Source organism: Brachypodium distachyon, chromosome 3 (genome assembly GCF_000005505.3).
Source record: "Brachypodium distachyon strain Bd21 chromosome 3, Brachypodium_distachyon_v3.0, whole genome shotgun sequence".
Classification (NCBI taxonomy): domain Eukaryota; kingdom Viridiplantae; phylum Streptophyta; class Magnoliopsida; order Poales; family Poaceae; genus Brachypodium; species Brachypodium distachyon.
The window spans coordinates 49,223,755-49,250,366 of NC_016133.3; the positions used below are offsets into that span (position 1 = coordinate 49,223,755).

Below are 26,612 nucleotides of genomic sequence, written 5' to 3' on the forward strand. Positions count from 1 at the left end.
TTGGCAAAGCCAAGTTAGAAAGCAATATAGCAGGAAAGTCCAACACGAAAATGCACATAAGAGAAAAAAACAATAGAGTCCTGTACGTCGACTGAGAAATGCTAAATCTCAGTCGACAACACCCTAGTCAGTCCTTTTTCGGATAGCATGTTTTAAGGTTAGTTTTAGGGCGGCGTATCCAGTGAAAACCTCTCCATTCGATGCAAACTCCATAAAAATGATGTAAAGTTTCAAAAAAAAATCCTATAAAAATTTCATATGTTGGAGGTGTGGTGCTCTACGAACGTGCAAAATTTCAAGTTGAAAATCAAATGAATTTGGAAGAAATTAAAAATGGAATATGCAAATGAATAGTGTCATGAAGGCCCACTATTCATGCTGATTTTGTTTTTTTTTCGCTGCTACCAAACGCATATAAGACATCACTGTTGTAACACGTGTAATTTTTTTGAGAATTTTTTGAACTTTTTTTTATGGAGTTTTCACGGTTTACACCGTAGAGGTTGTTTTCACCGGATATTTTCCCATTTGTAAATAAAACATGTAGGGCATGTTTGGATTTGCCATACAACGGTTGAAATTTTTTGACCACGAAAGAAGTGGTGCCGTTTATTTTTGGAAAACTGAACCGAAAACCGAACAAAAGATATATAAACACTAAGAAAAAAGACACCAGCGCTTGGAGGTAGAATTCAGAGAATCTAACAAGAAGAGTTACAAACTAAGGAACATTGTCTAATCTGGAAACGAGAGCACCACCCAAGCCCCAGGCCACCACCTGGCACATCTCATTTCAACATTGTGACTTCTATAGAAACTGTCTGGAGCCGAAAGCTTCGATATAAACCTCCTGACTGACCATCGATAGATCAGCACAAGTGAACCCCAACACCATGAGGTCCACATGTGCCTTCCCCTTGATTCCAAGACGCGAATCGCCTCGACCGCCTTGGGTGCTAGCGGCTTCTTGTACATCGTGAAGTATGCCTTCGTCCTCTGCTTTGCATTCTCCGTGGAGCCCCCACTCTTTGTTTTTCTTGTCCGGCCGATCGCTACGCCGTTCAATACGAAGGGTAGCATCCACCTCAACTTAATTTCTTGGACACGGGAGTCCCGAGCACAGAGCACTGAGTTGTGCGACTAATCTTGCCGATCAATGGACTCCGCAACCGTGCATGATAGGCGATGCCACATCTTGTGTCTCACCAACATCACCATGCATGAGTCCCATTAGATGCGCCAAAGGCCTCCATCATGCGCGCACGCATTGAAACCACCATTCGTCATGACAACCAAATTTTTACAAGGGGGTATTTAATTTGATGTTATCGACGCCGGTCTATATTTACATGATATGCATCAGATTGACCATTTTGGTGCATGAGAGGCCTTCGTCAAATGAACTCGGAAGCTGAAATTCCGCAATTCGTCAGGCTGTAGTAGCCGATGCTCCAAGATGTGCAACTCATTGCAACTCTTGATTCCATTTACAGGAGATTTGGGCCCTCCGGTGCTTACTTTGCAAAATCTGCCTATGAATTTATGTTCCTCTCCTGAATCCTCGGCCGCTAATTGAGAAGGTTTGGTTGGTTTGAGATGAAGGTCAAATCAAATTACATACATTGCTTCTCATCTAGAACAGGAATTAATTGGACCGCAGACATACTTAAAGCTAGAGGTTGGGACCATGATGACAAATGTAAGAAATATGCACCGTCAATAAGGTAAAGGAATAAGGTATAGTCTACAAAACCTTATATTTCTTGCAAATGTTTCATGGCTCCTCTGTTGCCGCAGCTCCGATGTATACAACGCCATGCTTCACGAGATTAGTATACGGGAACATGTGGAATTTTGATGCAAAATCAGACTCAGATGCTGTCACAAGCCACAACAAGAAACTCCTGTGTTATACCAAGGGCCTTGATCTGGGAGTGAGCCTAGCTCAACTGGTTGGGGGAATGGATGTACAACCCAACACCTGAGTTCAAATCCTCATGCACGGACACGAATTTAGGTTCCTATTTATTCTTCCGGACCAGGCTCTCCTGGTACTCATGCAATTTATCCTGATGACCAGGCTGTTTGCATTCCTAGTTGGTGCAGAGGCCAGGGAAGTGAAATTCTCCCCCATTTTAAGGAAAAACGGATCGTGACCTCTCACGTCGTCCCCGTGAGGCGACCGGTAGGGAACCTAGTCCCGCCACCGGCCCTCCCCCACACCTCCCTCCTCCCTCTCCGCCGCCGCCAGAGGGCGCGGCCGAGCGAAGCTGGGTCGTCGCCGGCGGCGGCGGGGCAATCGCTTCTCCTCGCGGGTGCGTTCGGCGGCACGGGACGCCACCCATGGGCCTGGACGGGGTGCAGGCCGGGCATCACGGCGGTGAGTCCCTCTGGCTTGTGGCGGCAACGTCACGTATGGAGCGGCAGCGGCGTGGCGGACGGTGGTTTGGTGGCTGCGATCTGGCGGTTCTGCCACCGATCAGCAAGGGTGGCAGTTGGGGTGCTGCAGCGGCAGATCTGTGCGCGGCGGGGATGCGTAGGCTCGATCTTTGATTGGTACTAGGCACCTCCGATCCGTTTTGCAAGTCCGTCGGCGCGGCTACAACGTTCCAGTCAGCGTCGGGATTGGACTTGCGTGGCTGCCGGTGAAAACCGAGGTGGACGATGGAGGCGTCATCGCGTCTTTTCCCTTGTCGAAAGCATCGTCTTTGCAGTTGGCACTTCCTTGCTCGGAATGCTCCGGGGGAAACCCTAGATGTGGGTCTCCTGGATCGGACGATGATGGCCCTTTCGAGGTCATCCCTCCTGTGGGCATCGTTTTGGAGCACATGATGTAACTGGAGGGGTTTGCTAGCAGAGTGGTGTTCATGTATTGCATCGACGACGACGGGGCTCGGCAGCGTGGCGCAGTAGGGTCTCGGCGACAGGCATGTTTATATGGACAAGCACAGGGTGGTGGCACTGTCTGGCTCCGTGGTGATGTTGATGGCAGGCCTGGCAATATTAGTGCCTTGATCCCTGTCCTGAAGATGGGTCGGCGGAAGATGGTGGCGGTTGATTCGCAAGCATGCACATGTGGTGCGTGCTGAGGATCTGCTGGATCGGTTATACCCTGTTGTGGCCAACAGATTTAGATGAAGTGCGTTGGTGTGTGGTCAGGGTATGAGGTCCCGATCATGGTCACCCCCCTCATCAGGTTTATAGGTGTTCCTACAATTGTCATTAGAAAAGAGGTTTTGAGTTGATCAATGTATTTGTTTTGTCAGTTTCGTTGAATAATATAATAAAAGAGGTTGTGTGCAATCATTTTGATGCAGAGCCGATGATTCATCCTCCATTTAAAAAAAAAATCCAAGGGCTTGATTCACATTTCGATTGTTTGGTCTGTGCAATGCAACGACATTGCTCTACGTTGTACGTTGTTCAATAAAGCCCACCATGTATACTTTTGGTTTCGTAAACAAGTCAGATCGAGTAGGTGCTCCAACGTAGACACAAGAATACGAGTAACATTTACGCCACACTAGCTTGGTACATTGGGAGAGAAAACGGAGAGGACAAATTTTACGTGAATAGTACCCAGCTTAATACGTTAACTCAATCTGGATTTTAAACGTTAGTTCATCTGATTCTAAATTCTTGACTCAAATTTGTCCAAATATGAATGTATCTATTCTTACAAAACGTCTAGATACATGTAATGTTTCTACAATTAATTTAGAATCGGAAGGAGCAGAAGATATATATTGGGTAGGTGTATATATATGGGCGAAGTATCCGGTGAAAATGGCTTTTCAGTGCAAATGTGAAAATTTCCGTCGTGGGCCGTTGGATCCAGATCATGCGACGCGGAGCAAACCTGGTGGAACTAATCGGCCACTTAAACCCGTTTTGCACTTAACCCCCTGGCAAAATCACCGGATCGGACTTTCCCCGTGCCAATTCATCTCAAAATTCTCCATTGTTGTGCAGCGTCGCCTGCAATCGCCCACGCCGGCCGCCCGTCCTCGACAGCGTCGTCCGTCCTCCCTGGACCGGCAGCCTCGACCAGCCCTCGACCAGGCAGCGCGCGGTGTTCTCTGGTCTCCAGCCAGGCGATGGCGACTTCCACGAAGGAGATGGCCCGTGCGACGGCGACCTCCTCCACGGCGACCTCAGCAGCGACGACCTCCTCCACGGCAACCTCTGCGACGAGGAACTCCTCCACGGCGACCTCGTGGCTCGCGCTGCCCCCACGCGACGAAGACCTGGCGGCCGCGGTGTTGCCTTGATGCGACGGATACCCAGTTGTTTTCCTGTACCTGAAGAACAAAGTGTTATCTGTAATTTTGCTGTCCTGTACTGTACTTGAGTGGTGGATCTGCAGGCAGTAGTATCCTGAGGCAAAATGTTTTTCTCTGGTTGTGTTTGTACAGATTGAAATTCTGGAGATTGGAGTAGTGTTGTACAGGCAAATCACTTTGTACAGATTGATATTGAAATAGTTTTGTACAGGCAAATTGACCTGGAGCTATCCTGAGGCAAAATGTTTTTCTTTGGTTGTGTTTGTACAGATTGAAATTCTGGAGATTGGAGTAGTATTTGTACAGGCACATCCCTATGTACAGATTGAAATTGAAGTAATTTTGTACAGGCAAATTAACCTGGAGCTAGTCCCAGTTTCAGTTTTACCTGGAACTTGTTTCAGTTTCATGCAAGTCTATTGACATAAAAGCTAGTTCCAGTTTCAGTTTTACCTGGTACTTGTTTCAGTTTCATGTAAGTCTATTGACATAAACACAGCATAAAAATGATCACATTTGTCATTTCACCTTTTATAATGCAAACATGGACTGGGCATCATCTTCTGTAATTCAATTGACAAAACAGAATTCTTACATGAGATCCCTTCTTACATAGTTTCAGAAAATAAACAACTGGACAGCTCTAAGAAGAACTACAAGCCCATCTAAAAATCACGCAACACATGAGATTGACCGGCAGGTTGCCTCCAAGAAATGCATCATAAGATTTCTGAACTCAGAAATATGGTCGAGCATCAACAGAATCTGCAGTTTCACATGAACAAATAAGTATGGTGATGAGTGTAATTCATAATTTTTCGAAGAAAAATGTTTTTTCTGAAATGGCAAGTACGTGTCGTATTCTTAGTTGTTGTTAGGACAATTACGGCTGTCATGGAAGCCGACTTGCCTACATTTCTTGCATGTTCTAGGAATTTTCTTTTTTTGTCCACCACTATTTTTCTTCGCCTCTCCAACCTTGTTTTTATTCTCCTCTCCATCCTTAGTTTTCTTCGCTTCCCCATCCTTATTTTGATGCCCACCCTTGTCTAAGTGTCCCTTAATTCTTTTGCATCTCCCCTTTGTGCGAACATCAGTTGGTGGATGAATTTCAACTTGATTAGGCATAGTACAACCAATATATGCCTCGAACTCATCTTGTCTACTAGGACGATTGGTGGCAATCCTTTGAGACACATTTCTTTTCATGTCCACAAGAAGGTTTTTTAATGCTTCCAATTCTTCAGGAGATTGTTCGGCCAACCTGATTGTGTCATCCAATGTTTGGTGTATCTCGGAAACCATTTTCCGCTTTGCCAAATCTAAGGAACTACTTTCATTCTCCAGAGCTATCATATACTACCCTCCTGTTAACCGTTTTCTTCCATCTATCCAAAATAAAATGGCTAGGGAGCTCACTCATCTTTGCACCTCTCAAAACCATGATGATATGTCGGCATGGAATTCCACGTGTCTCAAATAGCATGCAAGAGAAACGAGCACTCTTGGATGTTGTGTTGAATTGAACTTCTCGAGACTTGAAAGAGCGGGCACCACCTATTATCGTGGTTCTCACATCACCTTCTTGTGATATGTTTTCAATCAAGCAATGATCTCTAGATGCACGCAACTCCTTTTGAAAAGATGAGAAAACTGCATGAGTGAAGAACAGGCTAGCATGCTTCTCGATCTCCCAGGATGTAATCAGTGGAGGCATAGAATTGAGGCATTCATGGTCAGCCTTGAGTTCATTCTGGCGTTGTTCTTCTAGAGCCATACCAATCCTAATCCAAAACTCGACCAAAGCATGTTTGTAACCAATAAAATGGTTGAAAAACGAGTTAGCACTCTCTGACCTTGAAGTGGTTCTTAGAATCTCACCCAAGAATACACCTCTGAAGTAGGCCGGTATCCAAGATTCACGAAGTTCATATCTCCTAGAAAACCATGTGTTGTCCTCTAGACCAAATTCAGAAATCATGGAAGACCATTTTGCCTCAAATTCAATCGGGTTTTCAGAGCCCCATACACATGAGTTAATGGTACTATAGAAATGTTCATCCTCTCTCAACGGAGGACCAACCTTTTCCGGAAGCTTTCTCATTATGTGCCACATGCATAACCTATGGACAGTGTTATGCATAACATCTTCAATTGCAATCTTCATGCTTTGGTCTTCATCAGTTACGATGAGTCTAGGTGCTGCACCATCCATTGCTTTTAAGAATGTCTGAAACACCCATTTATACGACTCTATCGTCTCATTAACAATCAAGGCGGCACCATAAAAAACAGATGCCATGTGATGGTTTATTCCTGTGAATGGGCAAAAAATCATGCTGTATTGGTTGGTACTATATGTAGAGTCAAAAGACACCATCTCTCCAAATAAAGCATAATTCTTTCTGCAACAAGCATCAGTCCAAAACACATGTGTCAACCGATTTTTATCATCCAAAACATACTCAAAGAAGAATCCTGGGTTGATTTCCTGCCTCTTCCTGAGGTTGTCAATGAACATTTGAGCATCTAAATCCTTGAAAGTACTTCTCATGTCACGATGATAATTCTGCAGGTCTCTCTTTGTGCACCCCACGAACTCAAAACCGCCCTCACCAACACGAAGCAATCTAAAGGCCCCAGCTGTTCCAATGCTAGCTGCGTGGCATGTGAATAGTGTGTCCTTGGCCTTATCACTGACTTGTCGGTTTGACTTGATTAAATGTTGCTTCCTAGGTGTGACAAATTCATGGGTGTGTTCTTCATGAAAATATGATATCGCGTATTTGCCATCTTTCATACGCTTCACAGTTATCATGGACTCGCAACCACATCTTGTGATCTTTCTTGCATGTGTTCTTTTCTTCTCGTCACCTTTCTTCTCTCCATTCAACTCCTTCTTGGATTCCTCCTCATTATTTCTTCGAAAACCTGATTTGCCACAAAGAAAACGCCTCCAGACTACAACGTTATCTACAGTCCTCTTCTGTCCAATTCGAACTGAAAATCCTACATTGTGTGCATATGCCTTGTAGAACTCCTCGACTTCTTCCATATTGTCAAAAGCCATACCTACAGCGGGCTTCAAGTTTTCATCACATTCAGGTGTACATGATGAAGCCTAAAAATTACAACACCAATTTGTCATACAAGTTACTAATTGTTAGAGAAATTCAAACAAAATTGTGGTAATTATGATACTTACACAAACTGGGCCGATTGTAGCTCTCTTTTTTGGTGTACTGAAGCTATCCAGATTGATCGGGGGAGGTTGTATTTCCGTATAATTGCGCCCTCCGTCATCAGAAAGATGTGTTTGCATAGCCAAATCAGAACCAAGCTACGAGGAAGAATAGAAGGGGTATGATTAGTTTGCATCAATTGCAGCAATAGAGATCAATGAGGCGGCGATACCTCAATCGATTAATAATTTGTTACCTGTGCAGGGCTACGAGGAGGCGGGTGCGTGCTTGGGGACTGAGGAGCAGCGAGGCCGCTGATTACGACGGGCCGCAGTGGTGCATGCTCGTCAGGTAGATTCATGGTGGGTGGAGGACGGTGGTTCACGACCGAGTCCAGTGGAGGCCGGTGGCTCACAGCCGGGGCTGACGGAGGCGATGGTCTAGGGCAGGCGGCTGCTGCTGCTCGTCCAGGGCATGCAGCCAGCGATGGTCGAGGGCCGGCTGCAGGATTCTCCATGGCTGGCCCTGAAGACGATGCGTTCAGCGATCGAAACAATGGAATAGGAATTGGCAGGGGGAAAGTCCGATCCGGTGATTTTGCCAGGGGGGTAAGTGCAAAACGGGTTTAAGTGGCCGATTAGTTCCACCAGGTTTGCTCTGCATCGCACGATCTGGATCCAACGGCTCACGACGGAAATTTTCACATTTGCACTGAAAAGCCATTTTCACTGGATACTTCGCCATATATATGTTGTGTCTGTTTGTTTTTCAGGATTTTGTCACACTCTTTGTTAGTGCTATTGCGTCGGGAGCGTTGACATCATCACGTCAAAAGGGAGCAGAAATTAAATACGATACGCGCTCATGTTGTCACCTAAATTTATGTATCACGTCAAAACATCGACCCGTCAAAAGCCATGTTTTGGGTCTCCTACTTTGGTTACAAACGTCCCAAAACGTACCATAATCAATTCCAGCTCGATCTCGTGAATACCAATCAGATCAATGCGGACAAAAGAACATGAGCGCAGCAACCCTCCATCACCATATCCATTATATACTAGTGGCGTAGTATCTACCACATGCATGCGATTATATTTATTCTAGAGCCTAATGCAGCGGGCCAGTACTCTTTTATGAATGTGATTGGTTGGGACACAAAGCCACGAGGGAGGGGCCCCCAGCATCCTCTCCAAACAGTAACCACCGCAAACATCCGTTTCTATACACCGTAGCGATTGTATCCATAATCCATGGCTGGCCAATCCCCACGAGCAATGGGGCAAGTCATCCACAGAGCCATTCATTAATAAGGACATCCCAACAAGACGTCGGTACTAAGTAACTTATTTCCATCTCTTTGGGAATATTGTCCTTTCCCTGCAAGAACTTTGTTTCGTAACACAACACAGACTGAAAGGGATTGAGGTGAGAACGGACTGCAAATCTGCAATCCGGCCTTCCTTCCCCACTGTAGTACGTAGTAGAATGGAACAAATGTAACCCATATCAAGTCCAAGCTCACCGGACCGTGCGACCCGTGAATTTCCAATTTTACGTGTTTGGGAAAGCGACAGAGAGAAGCGGACGAGATGAGATCCGCGGGCGGAGAGGAAACGAAACCAGTGCGATCCATATAAAATCGTCCCACCGCACACAACACTCCCGTCCCACCTTCGTCCCAAGTCAAAACCCATCGTGGCTCACTGGTTAGTCTTCTTCTTCTTCTTCTTCTTCTCATCCTCCCGTCGATCGCTACTAACTGAACAACCACACGAAATTCCTCTTATTGTGTGTATGTGTGCCATAAATTTCCGTTCCGATCGCGTTGAGGCTCGGGGTCGTCTGATCACCGGCAGGTCCTCTCCGTCTTGTCCCGTGTTCAATTTTAGCGTGGATGTATTGTTCTGGATGTGGCCAGATGTTCATGCCGATGGGCTGGTTGATTGCCGGCAATGAAATGGCCGTTCCGTAATTAGGAGTTCTCGTGTCGGGATCGTCGGTCGGTTAGCTGGTTGATACGTTTCCAGGGATCCAGTGGATGGAGTTGGCTGCTTCGAGGTGGGAATCTGGACTAAGTAAACTTGAGAAAATAATCGATTTGGAGTCGATGCTCCAAGCGGAGGCGGCACAAACCCATAGGGGGGGGATTCAATTCCGAGGAGGCGGGGCGTGGCCGTCGGAGCCGGGTGGCGGGGTAACGGTGGCCGCCGGAGTGGCGGGCGGCGCGAGGCGGGCTAGAGGGGAGCCGCGCTCTGTGCGGCTGTGCCACAAGCTCGTCGTTTGACTCGCTCCTGAACAAACTTCCAACATACCAGTTGCAGCTGTTATGTTGAGCGCGCATTGTTCAATGGAGTTATACTTACCTGCATTGGTTATAATTTTTAGAGATTCACAAGCATGTTCCAAGAACAAACTTCTCTGAACTGTCTTTGTTCAGAGCTTGAATTCTCAATTTGCTAATCGATAGCCAAAGGTTGCACATCAAAATTCAGTAAAGTTACTTTATGCTTATGGTAGCCTTCTGCCTTCATGAGCACGACTTTAACTCCTTGCCTTTTTATTTCCTTGATCCAAGTATTAATTTTGACCTGTCGTGTTCAGTAATGTGGTCTTTTGGTTAATTAGCACCAGCATTGATCAAAGTAATGTACCCCAGCAGCTTATATGTCGACATTAATTGTACCTTTCCATTCTTAGGTTTTTCTCAAAAAGACAAAGGAAACCATACTGTTTATCATGTCAGGAGGATCAACTAGATCTTCCACGTCATCCGGACGAATTAGCTCTACGACGTTGTCAGATTTGAAGGACCTGGAACTTTCTCCAGAGTCTGGCTGCTTGTCCATTGTTGTTCTAGGTGCTTCTGGGGACCTTGCTAAGAAGAAAACTTTCCCGGCACTCTTTAACCTTTTTCAGCAGGTAACTCCAGCATAACTAGCAATTCTTGGTAGAATTATCAAAACTTCCAAAGACTTGTGATGCAAAGGGGATAAACTAGTGCACAAACTTGATTGGCTTGTGTCGAGGCACCTAGGTTGCACCCAAGTGCACACTGCACAGATATAGAAATAATTGAACATCATAGTATAATGTACTGCATATCATTCTAGTACATAATGTCTTGTCTTCAATCTCAGGTCGGCACATATTCACAGTTACATATTTCTGAATCTCACACTCTAATATTGATAGGGATTTCTACAATCTGGAGAAGTCCATATATTTGGGTATGCAAGATCAAATATCTCTGATGATGGATTAAGGGAACGCATTCGTGGGTAAGATCCACATTCCTAGAGCTAATATCCTGATTTTGTGTACAAATAAATTGGTATATATGTTTTGTATGATTGAAGTGCTGATTCCATTAAAAAAATCTGCATCTGAATATCACCCTTCTATTTGCAGATACCTAAAAGGAGCCTCAGAAGAACATCTTTCACAATTTCTGAAATTAGTAAGTTGCTGATATTATAAATAACTCATGTTGTGTTTAACTTATATAACCGTACTGCATTTTCGCTGCAGATTAAATATGTTAGTGGTTCGTATGATAGTAGCGAAGGATTTGAATTGCTGAACAAGGCAATCTCATGGAATGAAACATCAGAGAAAAACCAACCAGGAAACTACCGTAGGCTATTTTATTTGGCATTGCCACCTTCAGTCTATCCTTCAGTATGCAAAATGATAAGAACATATTGCATGGCTCCATGTGAGTTTCTTTTCCTTAGTATTTTATCCTGCTCTGTGTGAACTTTGTAGACTCATTACATTTCCTTTAACTTATTGATGGTATGCAATAACAAAGCTTCAAAATATATTTATATAGATTTTTTTTTATTGACTGTCTTAAGTATTTGAGATCATGCTCTTTACTTTGTGGTTGCTACCATGTTCTACTTTCAGCCTCCCATACTGGTTGGACAAGGGTTATTGTTGAAAAGCCCTTCGGGAAGGATTTAGGTTCTTCAGAGGAACTGAGTTCCCAACTTGGAGAGCTTTTTAATGAACAACAACTTTATAGAATCGACCACTATTTAGGAAAGGAGTTGGTCCAAAACTTGGTAATTTGTGTGCTCTTGTTTATCAGTCTATATTTTCTGCGTGCAAATGTTTTTCATATTGCCATCTATTTGCAGCTCGTCCTTCGCTTTGCAAATCGCTTCTTTTTGCCCCTCTGGAATCGGGATAACATTGCTAACGTACAGGTAATGTCCTTTCCTTAGATTGTTAGCTCACCTCCATTTGTCATTCTGCTTTCTAGATTTTGTTTATATCAATCTTATGCCTCTTCCTTTGCTGTTTGTTAAAAACTTAAAGAGTTTGATCTTAGAATAGTTAAAGAATTTCGTAATTATGACAGTCTGTGCTTGCATGTAACAAACCTATAATGCAGATTGTATTCAAGGAGGACTTTGGGACTGATGGACGTGGAGGATATTTTGACCAATATGGGTATGTTGGAAGTAACTACTTTTGAAAGCAAGTTATGATGCTGAATGCTTTTCGTTTCTAGCACATGTGATTTTAGCTGATCACCTCTATTTTTTGCAAATGGTGCACCACTTGTCCTAATAAGTATTTCTAACATGTTCAGTTCTGCATTTCATAATGCTCAAGTTGCAGATTTCTTGTTGTCTATTTATTCTTTACAAAACACGCTTAAAGTTCATTCCACTTTGTGATACCATTTATTTTTCTGAATTCAAACTCCATTCATCTGCCGTAGTCTCTCCTATTATTGACGGATATAAGACAAAAACTTGCTGGATATGGTGTTTATATGATGTATTACTTGAAGAGTTACTTTTGTAGCACTGACCTCACTTTTGTTGCTACAGTATCATTCGGGACATCATTCAGAACCATTTACTGCAGGTACATGCAGTCCTGATATGAATCTACAGTAGCCATCATTTACTTCGGGAATTGCTGAATATTTTACTTGCAATTATTCATAACAGTTAATACTTTATAGTATTGCTATTATTTCTTGCGAATTCACAAAAGACTTGTATAAGAATATATACAAATCCACGTCACTTATTTCAGGACCGAGAGAGTACATAAATTCATTGATAGGTAGAGAGTTTGATACAAAAGATTGCATTAAGCATAGATCGTGACACCAGAGATTAGACACACACACTCTATCAAAGAACAGGCCCGTATAGCATTGCTGTTCTTATGTTTAATCTTCTGGGAAGGGCAGAGGGCCAGAGGAACTACCTGTCATGCATTAGAACTGCTAAAACATAATGCTGATGTTTTCAGGAATTGAGAGTTTTGATTATTGATCTCATCTGCAGGTGTTCTGCTTGGTGGCCATGGAAAAGCCTGTCTCTCTTAGCCCTGAGCACATAAGAGATGAGAAAGTCAAGGTTCTTGCATCTCTTTAAGTTCATCAGATTATACTACATACTGTATTTCAGTTCTACTTAATAGAAAATCTACCTTTGGACTTCTGGTTTGATACCGATGTGCCAACTCCATATTACCATTGCTTAGAATTATTCCCATTATGCGTTTTCATATTGCACTGTCAGGTTCTGCAATCAGTGGACTCTATAAAGCACGACGAGGTAGTCCTTGGGCAATATGATGGCTACAAGGATGACCCTACAGTACCAAATGAATCCAACACGCCTACTTTTGCATCTGTTGTACTGAGGGTACACAATGAGAGATGGGAGGGTACGTTTTACTACTTACAGGATTATTTACTTATTCGAAAGCTCAAATGTCACATGAAATATTTATTAATCCAATCTCCACACTTTTTTCATCTGAACCGCCTCTTTTTCTTGGTCAGAGTTTTACAATGTTAAATATGCTGCATTGCTTTCATGAAATATTTGCAGCACAGTTTTTTCTTTTGGTCAGAAAATTTCCATTGTGCATATCAGTATTGTGATAACAAAAATTAAGCTGCATTGCAAACAGAGCACTCCCAAACCTCTGGGTCCCCATATATATTGTTGAGTACTGACATTTCTTTAAATAATTGTGTTGTAGGAGTTCCTTTCATTCTCAAGGCTGGTAAAGCACTAAACTCTAAGAAAGCAGAGATACGTGTGCAGTTCAAGGATGCTCCGGGTGATATTTTTAGATGTATGTGCTGACACTTTTGTCATTTACAAATGTGCTGTTATCAAGTTTGTTCTTGCAAAAGCCACAGCCTGATTTGAGATACTACTTTCTTCTGGAATATCTCAGTCAAGAGTTAGTGGGAATTGTGGCCGTAGGGAGGACAAATTATGCTGCGATTATCATACCTTACGGTACTTAATGACTAAATAGGATACTCCAAGTTCTCACTATATTACTTTTTTTCTTCTAGAATACAATTCCCACTATATTACTGAGAAATGTGGAATATGCCCGACATTTTGATATGAATGTGAGTACTCGATTAAAATGTGTAATGACGTGATACCTTAGTATGAGCACACTCCCTGCAGAAATTACCACAATGAACAAGCATGAGATGAATTGCCACATGCTAGGATACTAAATTTGGCTAAGCCCATTGCTTTCAGTTTGACCTTAGTACCTTGCTAATTAGTATAATTGTTGTTTGTTTGATACAGGTTAACCCTGATTGTGTGCTTAGTACCTTTGTAGAGGAATCGGAATTGACAATTTTCTCATGAGTAATAGAGATGCATCATAAGTTCAAACTTGTTAATTTAGAACTGTTAATGATAATCATCGTGAGTCATCGAATGGAGAAATCTGGCATAAATCATAAGGTTAATAGGAAAAATGTATCGTAAGACTTGACTAAAAGGGGCTCAGTTATGTCCAGCACAGTTTTCGTGTAAAAAATTGTCTTATACTCCCTCTGTCCAACAAAGGATGTCTCAACTTTGACTAAATTTGAATGCATCTATACACTAAGTCATGTCTAGATACATCCAAATTTTAACAAACTTGAGACATCTTTTGTTGGACGGAGGAAATAATACTTTTTTTTTTGTTATTACTGCCATGGATTTTTTTATCAATACAAGTCCTTTCACTCTTTTTTTTGTTCCTTCCTAATGCTGGTATACAAAGCTCTGCTTATATTTACCATCTTAAAGGCAAGAAACAGGGAAGGAATGAATTTGTTATACGCCTGCAGCCATCAGAAGCCATGTATATGAAATTAACTGTATGTGCAGCTACTTCCCTAAACTCCGATACTTGCGATTTTTTATTTTGGTCAAAAATAAGATGTACTGTAGTAGGCTTGTCAACTGATATTTGTCTAAACAAACTGCATGAACTTTGGCAGGTCAAGAAACCAGGGCTAGAAATGGCAACCGAACAAAGCGAACTAGATTTATCCTATGGGCTACGGTACCAAGATGTAAAAATTCCAGAAGCATATGAGCGTCTCATCTTGGACACGTATGTGCTGCTCCATTATTCATCCTTCTGCTAAATTTGTTTGATACACATTCAATTATCTGCACGTTTTACGCCTTTTACCTATCAATTTATATGACCTGAAAATTTCTCACCTGTTGTCTGAAAGAACAGCCATTACTCTCATTCTACTAACTGATACTGATAATATGTTTTGGCAGGATAAGAGGTGATCAGCAACACTTTGTTCGCCGAGATGAACTGAAGGTTTGTACCTCGTGCCATTTACATCTGCACTCCCTTTGCAGTGGATTCTATGTGAACCTGACATTGCGTTTCATCAGGCTGCCTGGGAGATCTTCACTCCTTTGCTGCACGACATCGATGCTGGCAAGCTGCAGGCTCTGCCATACCAAACAGGAAGCCGAGGCCCTCCAGAGGCTGATGAGTTGAGCAAGAAGATTGGGTATGTGCAGACCCATGGTTATGTCTGGGCATCACCTACTCTCGCAAAATTCTAGCTGTTACCAACTGCGGTTCAACTAGACAAGGGTTCTGGGTACATAACAATAATCACTTGAGGAAATCAATTTGGCCTGTAACACTGGAGAGCCTTTATAGCAAGAACTTTCTTTTTGCCGAAACAGTGGGCATTTGCGATTTGAAATAAAAGAGATCATGTTCAATGTTCAGGGTTTAGTTGTTCGGTTTTGCCTGACAACCTTCCGAAGCTCCAGTTTGTTCAACTTTTCGGTCGTTACACATCCCGAACTGTGCCACTGGCCCAAAATTAATCCACCGGGCACCATACAAGAACTCTGCAAAACCAAATTTGGAGCTAAAATGTGCACACAGCAAAAGTGCATGTGTCAGTCAGGTTAAAGTATCGGCACACCATGCAGCAGGTGTGGTTAGCAAATCTCAAAATCAAGGGCTACAGTACTGCCATGTTGCTGCATTCAGGTTGCAACATTGTTGAAAACAGCACAAAAACTAAACTGTAACCTTGGACCATGATAACAAGAAGGTACTCCATTCCAGAAACAATATGAAGGACAACATTGTACAGTTCATGAAGGCATTCAAAGTTACCAAAGAGCAGTTAATTGCACTTCCTGTCCCTAACCTTATAGCACAAGTTCAAGTTTAGAAATACATGGAGAAGTTCAAAGAAAAAAAAAGATTCCAACAAACAAAGATAGCATCAAGCATAGTAACAAATACTCCCTCCGTCCCATGTTAACTGACGAAATATTACATGTATACATTCATATTTGATCAAATTTGAGTCACTTAATATGGGACAGAGGGAGTATGTCATATGTTTGGCTCCACATTCATAATAAATATACTACTTCCTCCGATCGGTATTACTTGTCTCAAATTTGCCCAAATACGGATGTATCTATGTGTAGAAAGCGTTTAGATACATGTAATATTTGGTCAAGTAATTCCGATCGGAGGGAGTAGTATATCTGATTAACAATTTTGACACTTGATTCAGGATCAACATATATCCTCAGCGCTACAATAGTTGACCCAAATCTAATAAGCATAATTAATAATCTTCCAAAATAAGTGAAATGCAGAACAAATAAAAGTCATCTGCAGTCTTCTTAACAACAGCAATATAAGCCTAAATCCTCAGGAGAGCGCAGCCTGTGATACTCCCTCGACAACGCGTCATTGGTGATCCTGGTCGCCAAGTTGGCCTCTCACTTGTGACATTCAAGATATCAAGATCAGATAGTGGCTTAATGCACTGATTTCTCGGCCCAGGCCCGATCACTCCCCCAAACAAACATATGCTGTCTCTTAAACCAATCATCCCAAAACCAATTCTGCTTTGGAATCCAGACGCACAAGGAACCATCTTATCAGAGAAATTCTCCCCACGCTGCTTCATAATGCAACTGTTGCTCAGCACATAAAGCTCCCCACCAACCATTGCCATTGGGCCTTGCAGCCAAGAGCAGTCCTCAACTGCCCAATAACCGCCGCCATCTTCCAGAATCTGAACTGTTGATATACCTTTATGAAACACATGCATCTTATCCTTGATGACAAGACCAGAGCATGCGGACGGGTGTGCATGATGGAGGTCAGGGAGGGACTCCCATGTGTCAGCTTCAGGATCATAAATCTCAGCCTCCGATATCGATTTGCGGCAGTTTGTCAAGCCCCCTGCAACAATTATCTTCCCATCCAATGCACAGCAAGCAAACATAGCTCGAGCTACAAGCATTGGAGCCCTTTGTGTCCACAAACGGTGGAGAGGATCATAAGACCAAACCTCATTGCTCGCAAAGATTGTGTCATGGTCTCCTGTAAGAGGATCGACTCTATCACTGCCACCACCAATTACATAGAGTCTGCCAGCAACTGATGCCACTCCAAAACGGGCAATATTCCTAATCTGAGACGGCATGATAGGCAGAGTTATCCACTTGTCCCGGAGAGGATCATAAAGTTGCCAAACATTTTCAGGTTCAAATGCTAACACACATAGCAATTCTTCTGCCGCACCAATCTGATTCCGAACATTGAGAAGCTCACCACTGCAAACGGATGCCCTCCAAGAGCGGCAAACCAGCTGGAGAACAGGATGGAATACAAATGGGACACGAGCAAGGCACTGGAGAGCAACTTCATTAGGAAGACCATCGAGTAAGGTTGACACCATTGTGCACTCAACCATATTATCTCTACAGGACGAAGCCACAAGACCTATGAGTCCTGAAAATATATATCAAGTTCAGATTACACAGTAAACAAAAACAGGAAAGTAGAACCAACATAAATGATTGGGCATTCGTCTATAAATATCATTCACATAGACATGTGCTATGAAACATGGAATGATGGGAAACTAATTCAAACTTAAATCAACAGTAAGCACAAATTTAATTAAAATATCCAAAGTGAAGTTGAAGATGAGGCTGAAGGGCATATCACATAGGATTATCGTGTAAACAAATGACTATGAATAGATCAAACTTGGTAGGGATCCTCCTAGGGCACAGCAGAGTTCTTATTTAACAACCGTTGTGGTACAAAGCTGATAAATATATAATTGTAGTTATAATGCCTAAGGACAAAGGGAATTTTACCCCAGTAATCATCAATGTCTACATCAACAATGAAAGGACTAGCATTAGCCAAGTTTATTAAGGTATCTGTCAACTTTATCCCCTTTAAACTTCTGGGTACAGATATATGATACCCCCTCCGAATAAAGCATCACGGAAACAATATACCAGAGAAGCTCGACAAGGGAAGTTTCACCACAGTCTGCAGTGGCATAGATTACAGGGTATAATATTCACAAAGGTTTATAAATTGGAGCCCTTCGTTTCACTCTCATCCTCTAGTCCTCGATATATCCCTAACTCAAACTCGGTGTTTGTGCTCTAGCTTTAAAAGAGAGAGAAGGCAATTGTCTGGGTGGCTTTGGCGGAGAGCAAGGCGCGGAGGCCACCTAGTCAGTCCTATTTGGTCAAGGGGCACGATCAGTGTTTTGTCAACTCAGTAAGCTGAGCTGGCACAGATGTGGATTTGACCGTGTGCAGGAGGAAATGGGATCAGAGTGGAGCCAGAGGTGGGGGAAGAGAGACGGCAGCAGTAGAAACAAGGAGGGAGTGAAGTCACTTCCTATTCCCCATCTTGGTTACAAAATAGTCTATCAAGTTGTTGCAATCAACATCATGTCTTGAATTGGCCGATGGCCACTAGCCCACTACAGGTACTGTTGTACAAACAAAAAAAATTAGAACATTCATACATCAAAGAGTTTAGGTCATTTGGAAACTAGAATCAAAAATTTCTCTCAAAATAACGAAGTATCTTGAATCTATGGATAATTAAAAGGTGGGATGTGGTACAGCAAGGTCATTTCTTCCACAACGGCATACACAATACATGATCAATAGGCCACATACAAGAAAACAATCTAATCTAGGCATGTCAGGACACAGAAAACCTATGGGTGTTCTGTTTGTCCCAGGATTCAGAACTAACCATACCTAATGGAGGTCAACCGTGGCAAAATCAGATGTCCCAACAAAAAAAGGATGGCCGGAGAAATGAGGGAAACGTTAAAATTAAGTCAAGACTTAGGCTCTAGCATCTTCCATTGTTAAAATGCATATGCGGAGATGACACGCTAGATATCAACGAACTAAGAAATGGGGGTACTTACTAGCTAGTATTGGGTACACAAGGAAGCAAGAGTCAATTGAGTTTATAACCTACTTCCTCCGTCCAACAAAAGATGTCTCAAGTTTGTCGAAATTTGGATGTATCTAGACATGACTTAGTGTATAGATGCATTCAAATTTGGTCAAAGTTGAGACATCCTTTGTTGGACGGAGGGAGTACACAAATTTAGCATTTGATTTCTGACTAGAATAGTAGGATGTATGCTAAAAACTAACACTATATTATGCTCCCTGACATGAATCAACTGCATCACGAACTGAGGCTGTTGCTTTGGTAAGAAGCACTAGCTGTACTCTAAAAGGCGCTAAGCGGGAGGCGGGGTGGCTCCTAGTCAGGATTAGGCAAACACATAGGCGGGAGGTTGACACCTAGCGCTAGCAACTTGGCAGGGTAGGTGCCACCTCCTAGAATACGGTGTCTCATTAGCTGATCTTCATGCCATGGAAGATGGATGAAAATCGCTGCTGTTCTAGATCAATATTCTGATACAATTCGACTCTGATATTGGGTAATAGAAGTAGCAGTCGCAGCAATTGCCAGTAGACTAGTCAACAGCTCGACACGACCTTACAATTTAACAATTATCATAGCAATATTGATAACAACGCTATTGTTCAGCGTAATTATTCGCTTGCTACTTTTCCATTGGACTGATCCATACAGCAGATTCTAGAGAACAATATCAATTCCTAAATCACGCAGCAGGATCAACTAAACCATGCCTTGGAACGATCAGGCGTCAGGAAATATGTAAACTACCTAAAATCGATGCAACGGCGTGTCTAAACCTCCGAGCATTCAGATACACCAACACGAGCAGGTATGGATGGGGAACCCTAAGCTTGGAACGAAAATCACGGACTACATCCAATTCCACCAGCGATTGGAAAAACTAAACCAACAAGATCTACTAACAACCAACCCAAATCCAGCGTCAGATCGATCGATTGGGCAACAATCGCGTGATTTTGGGTTCCGTACCTTGGGTTGGTGCAGAGACCCCGCACCCAAGGCGAGGGATGGAAATGAAAACCGGAGAGAGCGCTGAGGGAGCGCTCGTGCCGAATTCCGTGGTCACCAAGGGCCGGCCGCCGGACTCGTCGCCGCGCTTAGGGTGAGTGGGATGGGTCGGGCCAGGAGAGGACAAGGCCGGGATGGAGGTGTGGCTCGGTGCGGTGAAGAGAAAGAGGGGGAGGGATGGGTAAGGGAGGAGAGGAGGACTGAGACGTCAGGGGGCGACGACGGACGGGGTTTACCTTGCCTTTTGCGCTCTATTTTGGGGGCGGGTTCACGCAACGTCTCCAGGGCATATTCTGCGCAGCGAGTGGATGCGATCCGGATCAGATTATACCTGGACCAAATGGTAAAGCTGCTGTGGCTCCTCGGCGGCAATGGGTTCCGATTTCCGAATGCTGATGATTTAGCAAATTTAGCTTTGACACGCTGTGAAGCTCAAAAGATAAGGGTGTCAAGCGATGGCACCATCCGTACAAGAGCCTGTGATCGTACAAAAAAAAATACGAGCTGAAATACAAGAGGGAATTGACTCATATTTGTGCCCAAACGCTAGTAGGCATTTCTCCAAGTATTCCAAAGTTGGAGTAGCATTTTTCATAAATGGGCTTTTCAGCGTCAGTTTTCGATTAGAAAGGGTTGGCAATGACATTTATCGAATTAACCTGGTATATGTCTATTCAACCAAATGTACATGAACAGTATATATCCTGTTTTGCAGTTCATACAACAAAAACAAAAGATTGCAACTGCGACAGAAGAAAAATAACTCGCAATGATCTTTGTGCTGCCGCTATATAGGTACCTGGCGGGGGGGTCCACGCATTGTTCAGTTCGGATGAAAAGATGACAGCCTTTCCATGTTTCTGTTAACATTCTTCAGCGATATATAGAAGGAAAGAATTGTAATTTCCAAACTAACCAAAATGATCTTAATCTGAAAACAGGCATCACCAGGTTTCTGCATTTATCGCGTCACCGCTCGGTATTGCTGAAATACAAAACTGATACACAGCCGAACACGCTTCGCAAAACTACGAAAGGAGTTTAAAACATTCAAACGTGCGACGGACAATTGTACAAGGAGAATTCACTGGCATTTGTTTACTGCTGTAGTTTACCGACAGGCTTGCACTATCTTCTCACCCGGTCTTGATCAGCTTACGGATTATGCTTTTGAGAGCAGGTGCACTGGCGCTGCACCTCTGATCAACGAAGCATGACCGCCCCTCCTCGGCTGCCTTGCACAGCTGCGGATCCATTGGGACCTTGCCAAGGAAAGGCACCCCCATTTCATGGCACATTTTCTCCGCGCCACCCTTGCTGCTGTCAAACACCTCGCTGCATGCCACGACTGACAAAAGCTCAGGAGCTTTCTCCCTGATGTAGTTCATCGCCCATTCCGTGGCATCTGTCTCTCCTGTGGCACCTGGCTTCAGGAATTTGAGATCCGAGAATGCCTGCCTCAAGCCACTCATATTCTCCACAACGCCTAAGACCGGCACACCAACCTTCTTGCAGAAGTTTATTTCCTTCCTCACGTCAATTAGAGAGACCTGCTGTGGAGTCGTGACAATTATCGCACCATCAACTCCAGTGGCCTGTAGATACTGGACAATTGATATGTGTTCGTCCGATGTTCCAGGAGGAGCATCCACTATAAGATAATCAATCTCCCCCCAGTCAACATCCTTCAGAAACTGTTTGATCAATCCATTCTTGCGGGGACCCCTCCATATGACAGCATCGTCTGGGTTAGGCAGCATGAAACCAATCGACATGACGCCAAGGTTGGACTCAACATAGATTGGCGACCAGCCAAGGTTGCTCTGATGAATATCCTGACCTTCAAGGCCTAACATTTTAGGGATGCTAGGGCCACAAATATCTATGTCGAGAAGGCCAACCTGATGGTCCATTTCAGCTAGGGCAAATGAGAGCTGGGCTGAAAATGTGCTCTTTCCAACACCTCCTTTTCCTGACAAAACAAGTATCTTGTGTTTCACAGTAGCCATCCTCTCAGCAATTGCAACCAAGTCTGAAGAAGAAGAATCAACAATTAGTTGATAATATGATCACAGAAAAGTACATGCCAAAATGGATAGATCAATAATGGGTATCAACCTATGACAATCTTAAGCACGAGCATATTTAACATCTTAAGCATGGCAATCTTGTCAAATGCAGATGCATCCTAACCAAACATAGCTAGCAGCATAGCATATTGACCATGATGATGATCTGGTCTAACAGATGCATCCTAAACCTAAATACAGTACAAAATCTAGGTTATACTTAAGATTGCATCTTCTTCTTGACGATTTATTCATTATATTCAGGTTAACCATCTAGCTTTCGCATTGACAGGAGTCACATTGCAACCGTGACAGGAAAAGGTCCATTTTATCCCCAAAACCCCTCAATCAACTATGATCCAGGTCAAGAAAACGTCGGCTCCAAAACAGTTTTCTTTTCACCCTCAAAATCCAAACACAATCCAAAGTCCAAACAGTCGTCCCATGACCTGAAACTGCATCCTCCACATCATCCCAGGTAGACAGATTTTGCATTTGCCATATAAAAAGTTGTTTTGTTGGCTTAATTTTCTACCACCACGCTAAGAAATGTGAAGTAGAGGAACTACTACTCCCTTAATTTTGCAGTTAATAAACACAATTTCCACTGTTATGGCCATCCATGAGGCACCGGCAGAAGGCAAGAAACAAAACAGCATCGACCGGCGAGCCAGGCCAAGGGCCTGAGCACAGAAATGGACAAGATCGAGAAAGGAAGAAGAAAGGGTATGAAGTGAATATGATTTTTTATAACAAAGACTAATTGCTCAGTAAAACTGTAACACGAAGATGCAATATCAGCAGAGCATGTCCAGAACTCATGATATATGACACGTTAACCTAAACAGGGGAGATTTGCAACGGTTTTGATAGTTAGGTAGTATAAGTGAATCATTTTGGAGTTGAGGGGAGCTTTCTGGACTTGGCACGGGTCAAGGGGGAAAAAGATTGACTTGTTCCACCCAATTATGAACAGGAATATATGCTGAGCATACCAGTAACTTCGTCGTCAGTATGGAATTCTCCAACTCAACATTAGGGCAAATCCAAAATTTACAAAAAGGAAGCCAAGAACCTGTTCATCACCTTAAATTTAGCCTAGTCACTGGAGCAGCAGTGCATCAAGCAGTGCGTAGAAAATAAAACAGATCCCAAGGTGGCTAAAAATGTTTCTTTTTTGGAGTAAAGAAATGGTAAGGATCATCACATATAGGAAATTCAGGACCTACTCACCCAAACATTAAGAGAAGACAACTGATTCATTTTCACAAACTCTCCAGTGGATTTTTTTGGTTTTGTGATGTCATTGCTTTCTTGCTAATTAGTACTGTATTTAGTAATGATGTAACTGGACTGGATTATAATTAATTTGTCAGTTATGACTTTATGATGCACCTCTAAAAAATATAGCGAGCGTTTGCATATGCTTGTTCTTATTGTTTTCAGTGTGGTAATTTTTTTATCTAAATACCCAATAAAAAAAGCCATACACAAAGGAGCAGACCCACACGGGGTCATGAGTGTACGTACAGCCAAGTTATTTTCTGTATATAGTCTATGATCATTATGTGAATCAATAGATGTATTGTTTACGAATTTCCCATCAAACCTCCTCAAACCAAAACTGACCTAACAGCCCAATTTATCCATAATTTCTCCCCACCCGGCAGCCCAAGTGGTCAAGTCCATCACTCAAATCGGCCTCGCGAACCCATTCAGCCAATTACCGCTGTCCCTCACGCGTTGGAGCACCTTGGTCCGACATGGCACCACTTAGCCACTTCCGCACGTGCGGTCAAACATTTCCCAGGTGACACGCCTACAGCTCGCACAGAGCGTCCCTCTCCTAATTCCCAAATTTGTATAGTTCTCCTATATGAAGAATAAGTGTTGGTACTTGGTATTTGCTGAATTATGTGAGAAATGAGCTAAAAACAATATGAGGACTAGTTAAATGGTTATTTGGTTTCATTCCTTGAGCAAGTTCTTTTAACAAGTAAAGCATGATAACATCATGTCTCCTTCCAATCCATAGTCTTATTGTTGTTGTTGTTTTTTCTTTATCATTTGTATTTTACTGACTTGTGTTAGTTATTGCAGCTATGAAGAATAACGTGTACTTTGATTCTTGATACTGTGAACCTTTATGTTTTATGTTGAGCTAAATTATAAATTGCACCCGAATGTGAAATCCTGGATCCACCCCTGCATACAAGTAAAAAACTTGACCTATTGAGTGATAAACAGCCCAAGTTTTCTTAATCTGGATGCATACTAAAGTACATATTCAACTTCATTTGCAATATTCTGGCCCTTGCTTGCGGAAAAGTATAGAAAGTTCATAATGCTGCCACTGCACTTTTTTTCTTATGAGACCACACAGATGCAGTTCATCAAAGTTCTACCAGCTGTACAATGAAGAGTGCGTGACTTTGACATCGTAATTCAGTTGGCTGTGATCATCCAGATCCCAGCAAACAAGTAACGGCACTCCAATATAATGAAGCCACGGGAAATTCGTACTTACAAGTATATTAAGTCAGCAACTGCTAAAACAAAAGATAACTAGAAGTAAAAGTTTAGACTGAAACGAATGATAAGACCAATGATGGAGCAATTACAAAGTTGTATCAAAGCTCTTCAGTAAAACGACATGAATGAACTGATTACCGGGATCAGGGCCCTTGGGGGCAGTGGCGCAAATCTGCTGGTTAGGACATCCAGCGCATGAATCCGCTTTACCTGCCTCCTCCGACTGCGTTCCAGGGCAATCTGAGCCACACACACAAAAAAAAAATCAAGCTCAGAAAACATCCCCTTTTCATCCCAAGACAACCTAGAAAAAGAAAACAGGAGAACTTGGACGGAAAAATCGGCCGCAAATCCGAAGAAAAGGGGGAACAGGCAGTAACAATCGAGACCATGGGAGAAAGCGAGTCCTTACGCGCGTTGGCGTCCTCCGGGACGTCGCCTTTGCTGCCGCCGTTCTCCATTCCTTTCAGCTCCCTTTTCGCCGCCTCTTCTCGAAGTTCCTCTAATTGGACAGGGAATCAGGGGATGATGTATCAAGACTTGAAGAGGGTTGCATTCTTAAAACCCTGGCCGATCTGGGAGGGCTACAGGCGTTCGATTCTGATCAGACGGCTGATAGGTTTCTGTGGTGGTGCCGGTGCCTGGTGTTGTCGAGGGCAATTTCGCATCTTGTTGCTTCTTCGATTTCGTCTCCTGTCTTTTTTTCTTTTTTCTTTTTTCTTTTTTCACCGATATAGTTTGACAAAACGAAAAGATCTACGGAGTACGAGCTACCAGAAGGATTTAAGGCGTATCTATGGATTTAAGGCGTGAAAACAAGGACAGAAACTCAACAACTCTGAATGAATCTTCAAATTGGAAAGCATTATTCCGAATATGTATTGAATTCGAAGTTTTGCACTGCCTTTTCTATATGGCGAAGTTTTGCACTGACTTTAAATGTTCATTTTGCGTTTTGACAATAATAAAACCTATTTTATATGTTCTTTATGTTATTGTCTCGCACGTACAATTGCTATTGGCCGCAGTTGTCCAGGGTAGCATCTCCATCCTCTCACACCGCGAGCATAGATGTACTAGCTGATTAAGTCATTCCGTGCGTACGAATTTGCATGTGTTGGTTTTTAGATGGGTATTCACGACAAGTAGAGTTTACAAATGCTACATCGTGACCCATGTTGTATGCACTAGTGTTGTACTAATTGATTTGGAAGATTCAAAATGTTTTGTAGCCTAAACCGTTTGTCCGATTTACAATCCGTTTTTGCCGGTGGCTTGGCTTTGTCTCGACGAGTACTTCAAATCTAGAAATCTGACAAAAAAAAGTGAACTATTGTGTTTACCGGGTGATAATGCATAAGTTACCATCCTATTTTATTAGAAGTTGCCATGTGATGCACGGTGATAACTTATTCAAGGTGGCAACTTCATGTATTATAGTGTGGTAACTTTGACTCACAAGTTATCACTCTATTTTGAATGAGATTACTGCATGGTAACTTGTTAACATCAGGGTGACAATTTCATGTATTATTTGGTGGTAGTTTTTAAGCGAAAAAAGAAGTTGCATGTCGTTGGTATAAGCCTTGGATGGATATTCTAAGTAGAGTTTAAAAATGTCAGATACTCAACCATGCACCTACGCATTAGTATTGTACTAATTGATTTGGGGATTCAAAATGTTTGATTTACAATCCTTTTCACCGTTGGGTTCTTCAGGACGAAAGCTTGAAATCTCTAGACCCCGTTTGAGTTTCGGCAAAAAAACTTCGGACTCTCCTGTTACCAGGCGATAATGCACAACTTACCATCCTATACTACTAGAAGTTACCATGTCATGCACGGTGATAATTTAGTACTAACAAGGTGGCAACTTAATGTATTATAGCGCGGTAACTTTGACCCACAAGTTACCATGAGATTATCACATGGTAACTTGTTATGAATAG

General features: G+C 42.8%; 3 protein-coding genes across 4 annotated transcripts; 1 reads left to right on the plus strand and 2 right to left on the minus strand.

Moving 5' to 3' along the window:
* Nucleotides 1-8,837: 8,837 nt before the first annotated feature.
* Nucleotides 8,838-15,523, plus strand: LOC100835037 (glucose-6-phosphate 1-dehydrogenase, cytoplasmic isoform). 2 transcript variants are annotated; one of them, XM_003575248.4, is made up of 16 exons: nucleotides 8,838-9,174; nucleotides 10,166-10,387; nucleotides 10,661-10,746; nucleotides 10,877-10,925; nucleotides 10,997-11,183; nucleotides 11,378-11,535; nucleotides 11,611-11,679; nucleotides 11,868-11,926; nucleotides 12,313-12,349; nucleotides 12,781-12,852; nucleotides 13,018-13,165; nucleotides 13,487-13,582; nucleotides 14,557-14,627; nucleotides 14,751-14,866; nucleotides 15,046-15,091; nucleotides 15,169-15,523. In XM_003575248.4, the coding sequence occupies exons 2-16, from the start codon at nucleotides 10,205-10,207 to the stop codon at nucleotides 15,343-15,345; spliced, it is 1,554 nt and encodes a 517-aa protein (XP_003575296.1). In that variant the 5' UTR covers nucleotides 8,838-9,174; nucleotides 10,166-10,204; the 3' UTR covers nucleotides 15,346-15,523. The 2 variants fall into 2 exon arrangements, with proteins under 2 accessions (XP_003575296.1, XP_010235645.1); XM_010237343.3 differs by lacking the exon at nucleotides 8,838-9,174 and adding an exon at nucleotides 9,208-9,324.
* A 388-nt stretch (nucleotides 15,524-15,911) lies between these two features.
* LOC100835655 (F-box/kelch-repeat protein SKIP30) lies at nucleotides 15,912-20,309 on the minus strand. Its single transcript, XM_003575250.4, has 2 exons — nucleotides 20,024-20,309; nucleotides 15,912-17,560 (listed from the first exon to the last, which is right to left on the minus strand). Exon 2 carries the CDS (start codon nucleotides 17,520-17,522, stop codon nucleotides 16,461-16,463), a length of 1,062 nt encoding a protein of 353 aa, XP_003575298.1. The 5' UTR covers nucleotides 17,523-17,560; nucleotides 20,024-20,309; the 3' UTR covers nucleotides 15,912-16,460.
* A 637-nt stretch (nucleotides 20,310-20,946) lies between these two features.
* On the minus strand, nucleotides 20,947-25,236 carry LOC100835347 (cytosolic Fe-S cluster assembly factor NBP35). Its single transcript, XM_003575249.4, has 3 exons — nucleotides 25,076-25,236; nucleotides 24,802-24,903; nucleotides 20,947-22,094 (listed from the first exon to the last, which is right to left on the minus strand). Exons 1-3 carry the CDS (start codon nucleotides 25,122-25,124, stop codon nucleotides 21,199-21,201), a joined length of 1,047 nt encoding a protein of 348 aa, XP_003575297.1. The 5' UTR covers nucleotides 25,125-25,236; the 3' UTR covers nucleotides 20,947-21,198.
* Nucleotides 25,237-26,612: the final 1,376 nt, after the last annotated feature.

Bases quoted from the DNA above. Each gene is read 5' to 3' on its own strand.
- LOC100835037 (XM_003575248.4), top strand. From the start codon at position 10,205: ATGTCAGGAGGATCAACTAGATCTTCCACGTCATCCGGACGAATTAGC. The intron at 12,350-12,780 runs GTACATGCAGTC...TCTCATCTGCAG, and splicing joins TTCAGAACCATTTACTGCAG to GTGTTCTGCTTGGTGGCCAT. The intron at 14,867-15,045 runs GTATGTGCTGCT...ATGTTTTGGCAG, and splicing joins GAGCGTCTCATCTTGGACAC to GATAAGAGGTGATCAGCAAC.
- LOC100835655 (XM_003575250.4), bottom strand. From the start codon at position 17,522: ATGGTTGAGTGCACAATGGTGTCAACCTTACTCGATGGTCTTCCTAAT.
- LOC100835347 (XM_003575249.4), bottom strand. From the start codon at position 25,124: ATGGAGAACGGCGGCAGCAAAGGCGACGTCCCGGAGGACGCCAACGCG. The intron at 24,904-25,075 runs GTAAGGACTCGC...TGTGTGGCTCAG, and splicing joins CCCGGAGGACGCCAACGCGC to ATTGCCCTGGAACGCAGTCG. The intron at 22,095-24,801 runs GTAATCAGTTCA...CTTCTTCTTCAG, and splicing joins CCCCAAGGGCCCTGATCCCG to ACTTGGTTGCAATTGCTGAG.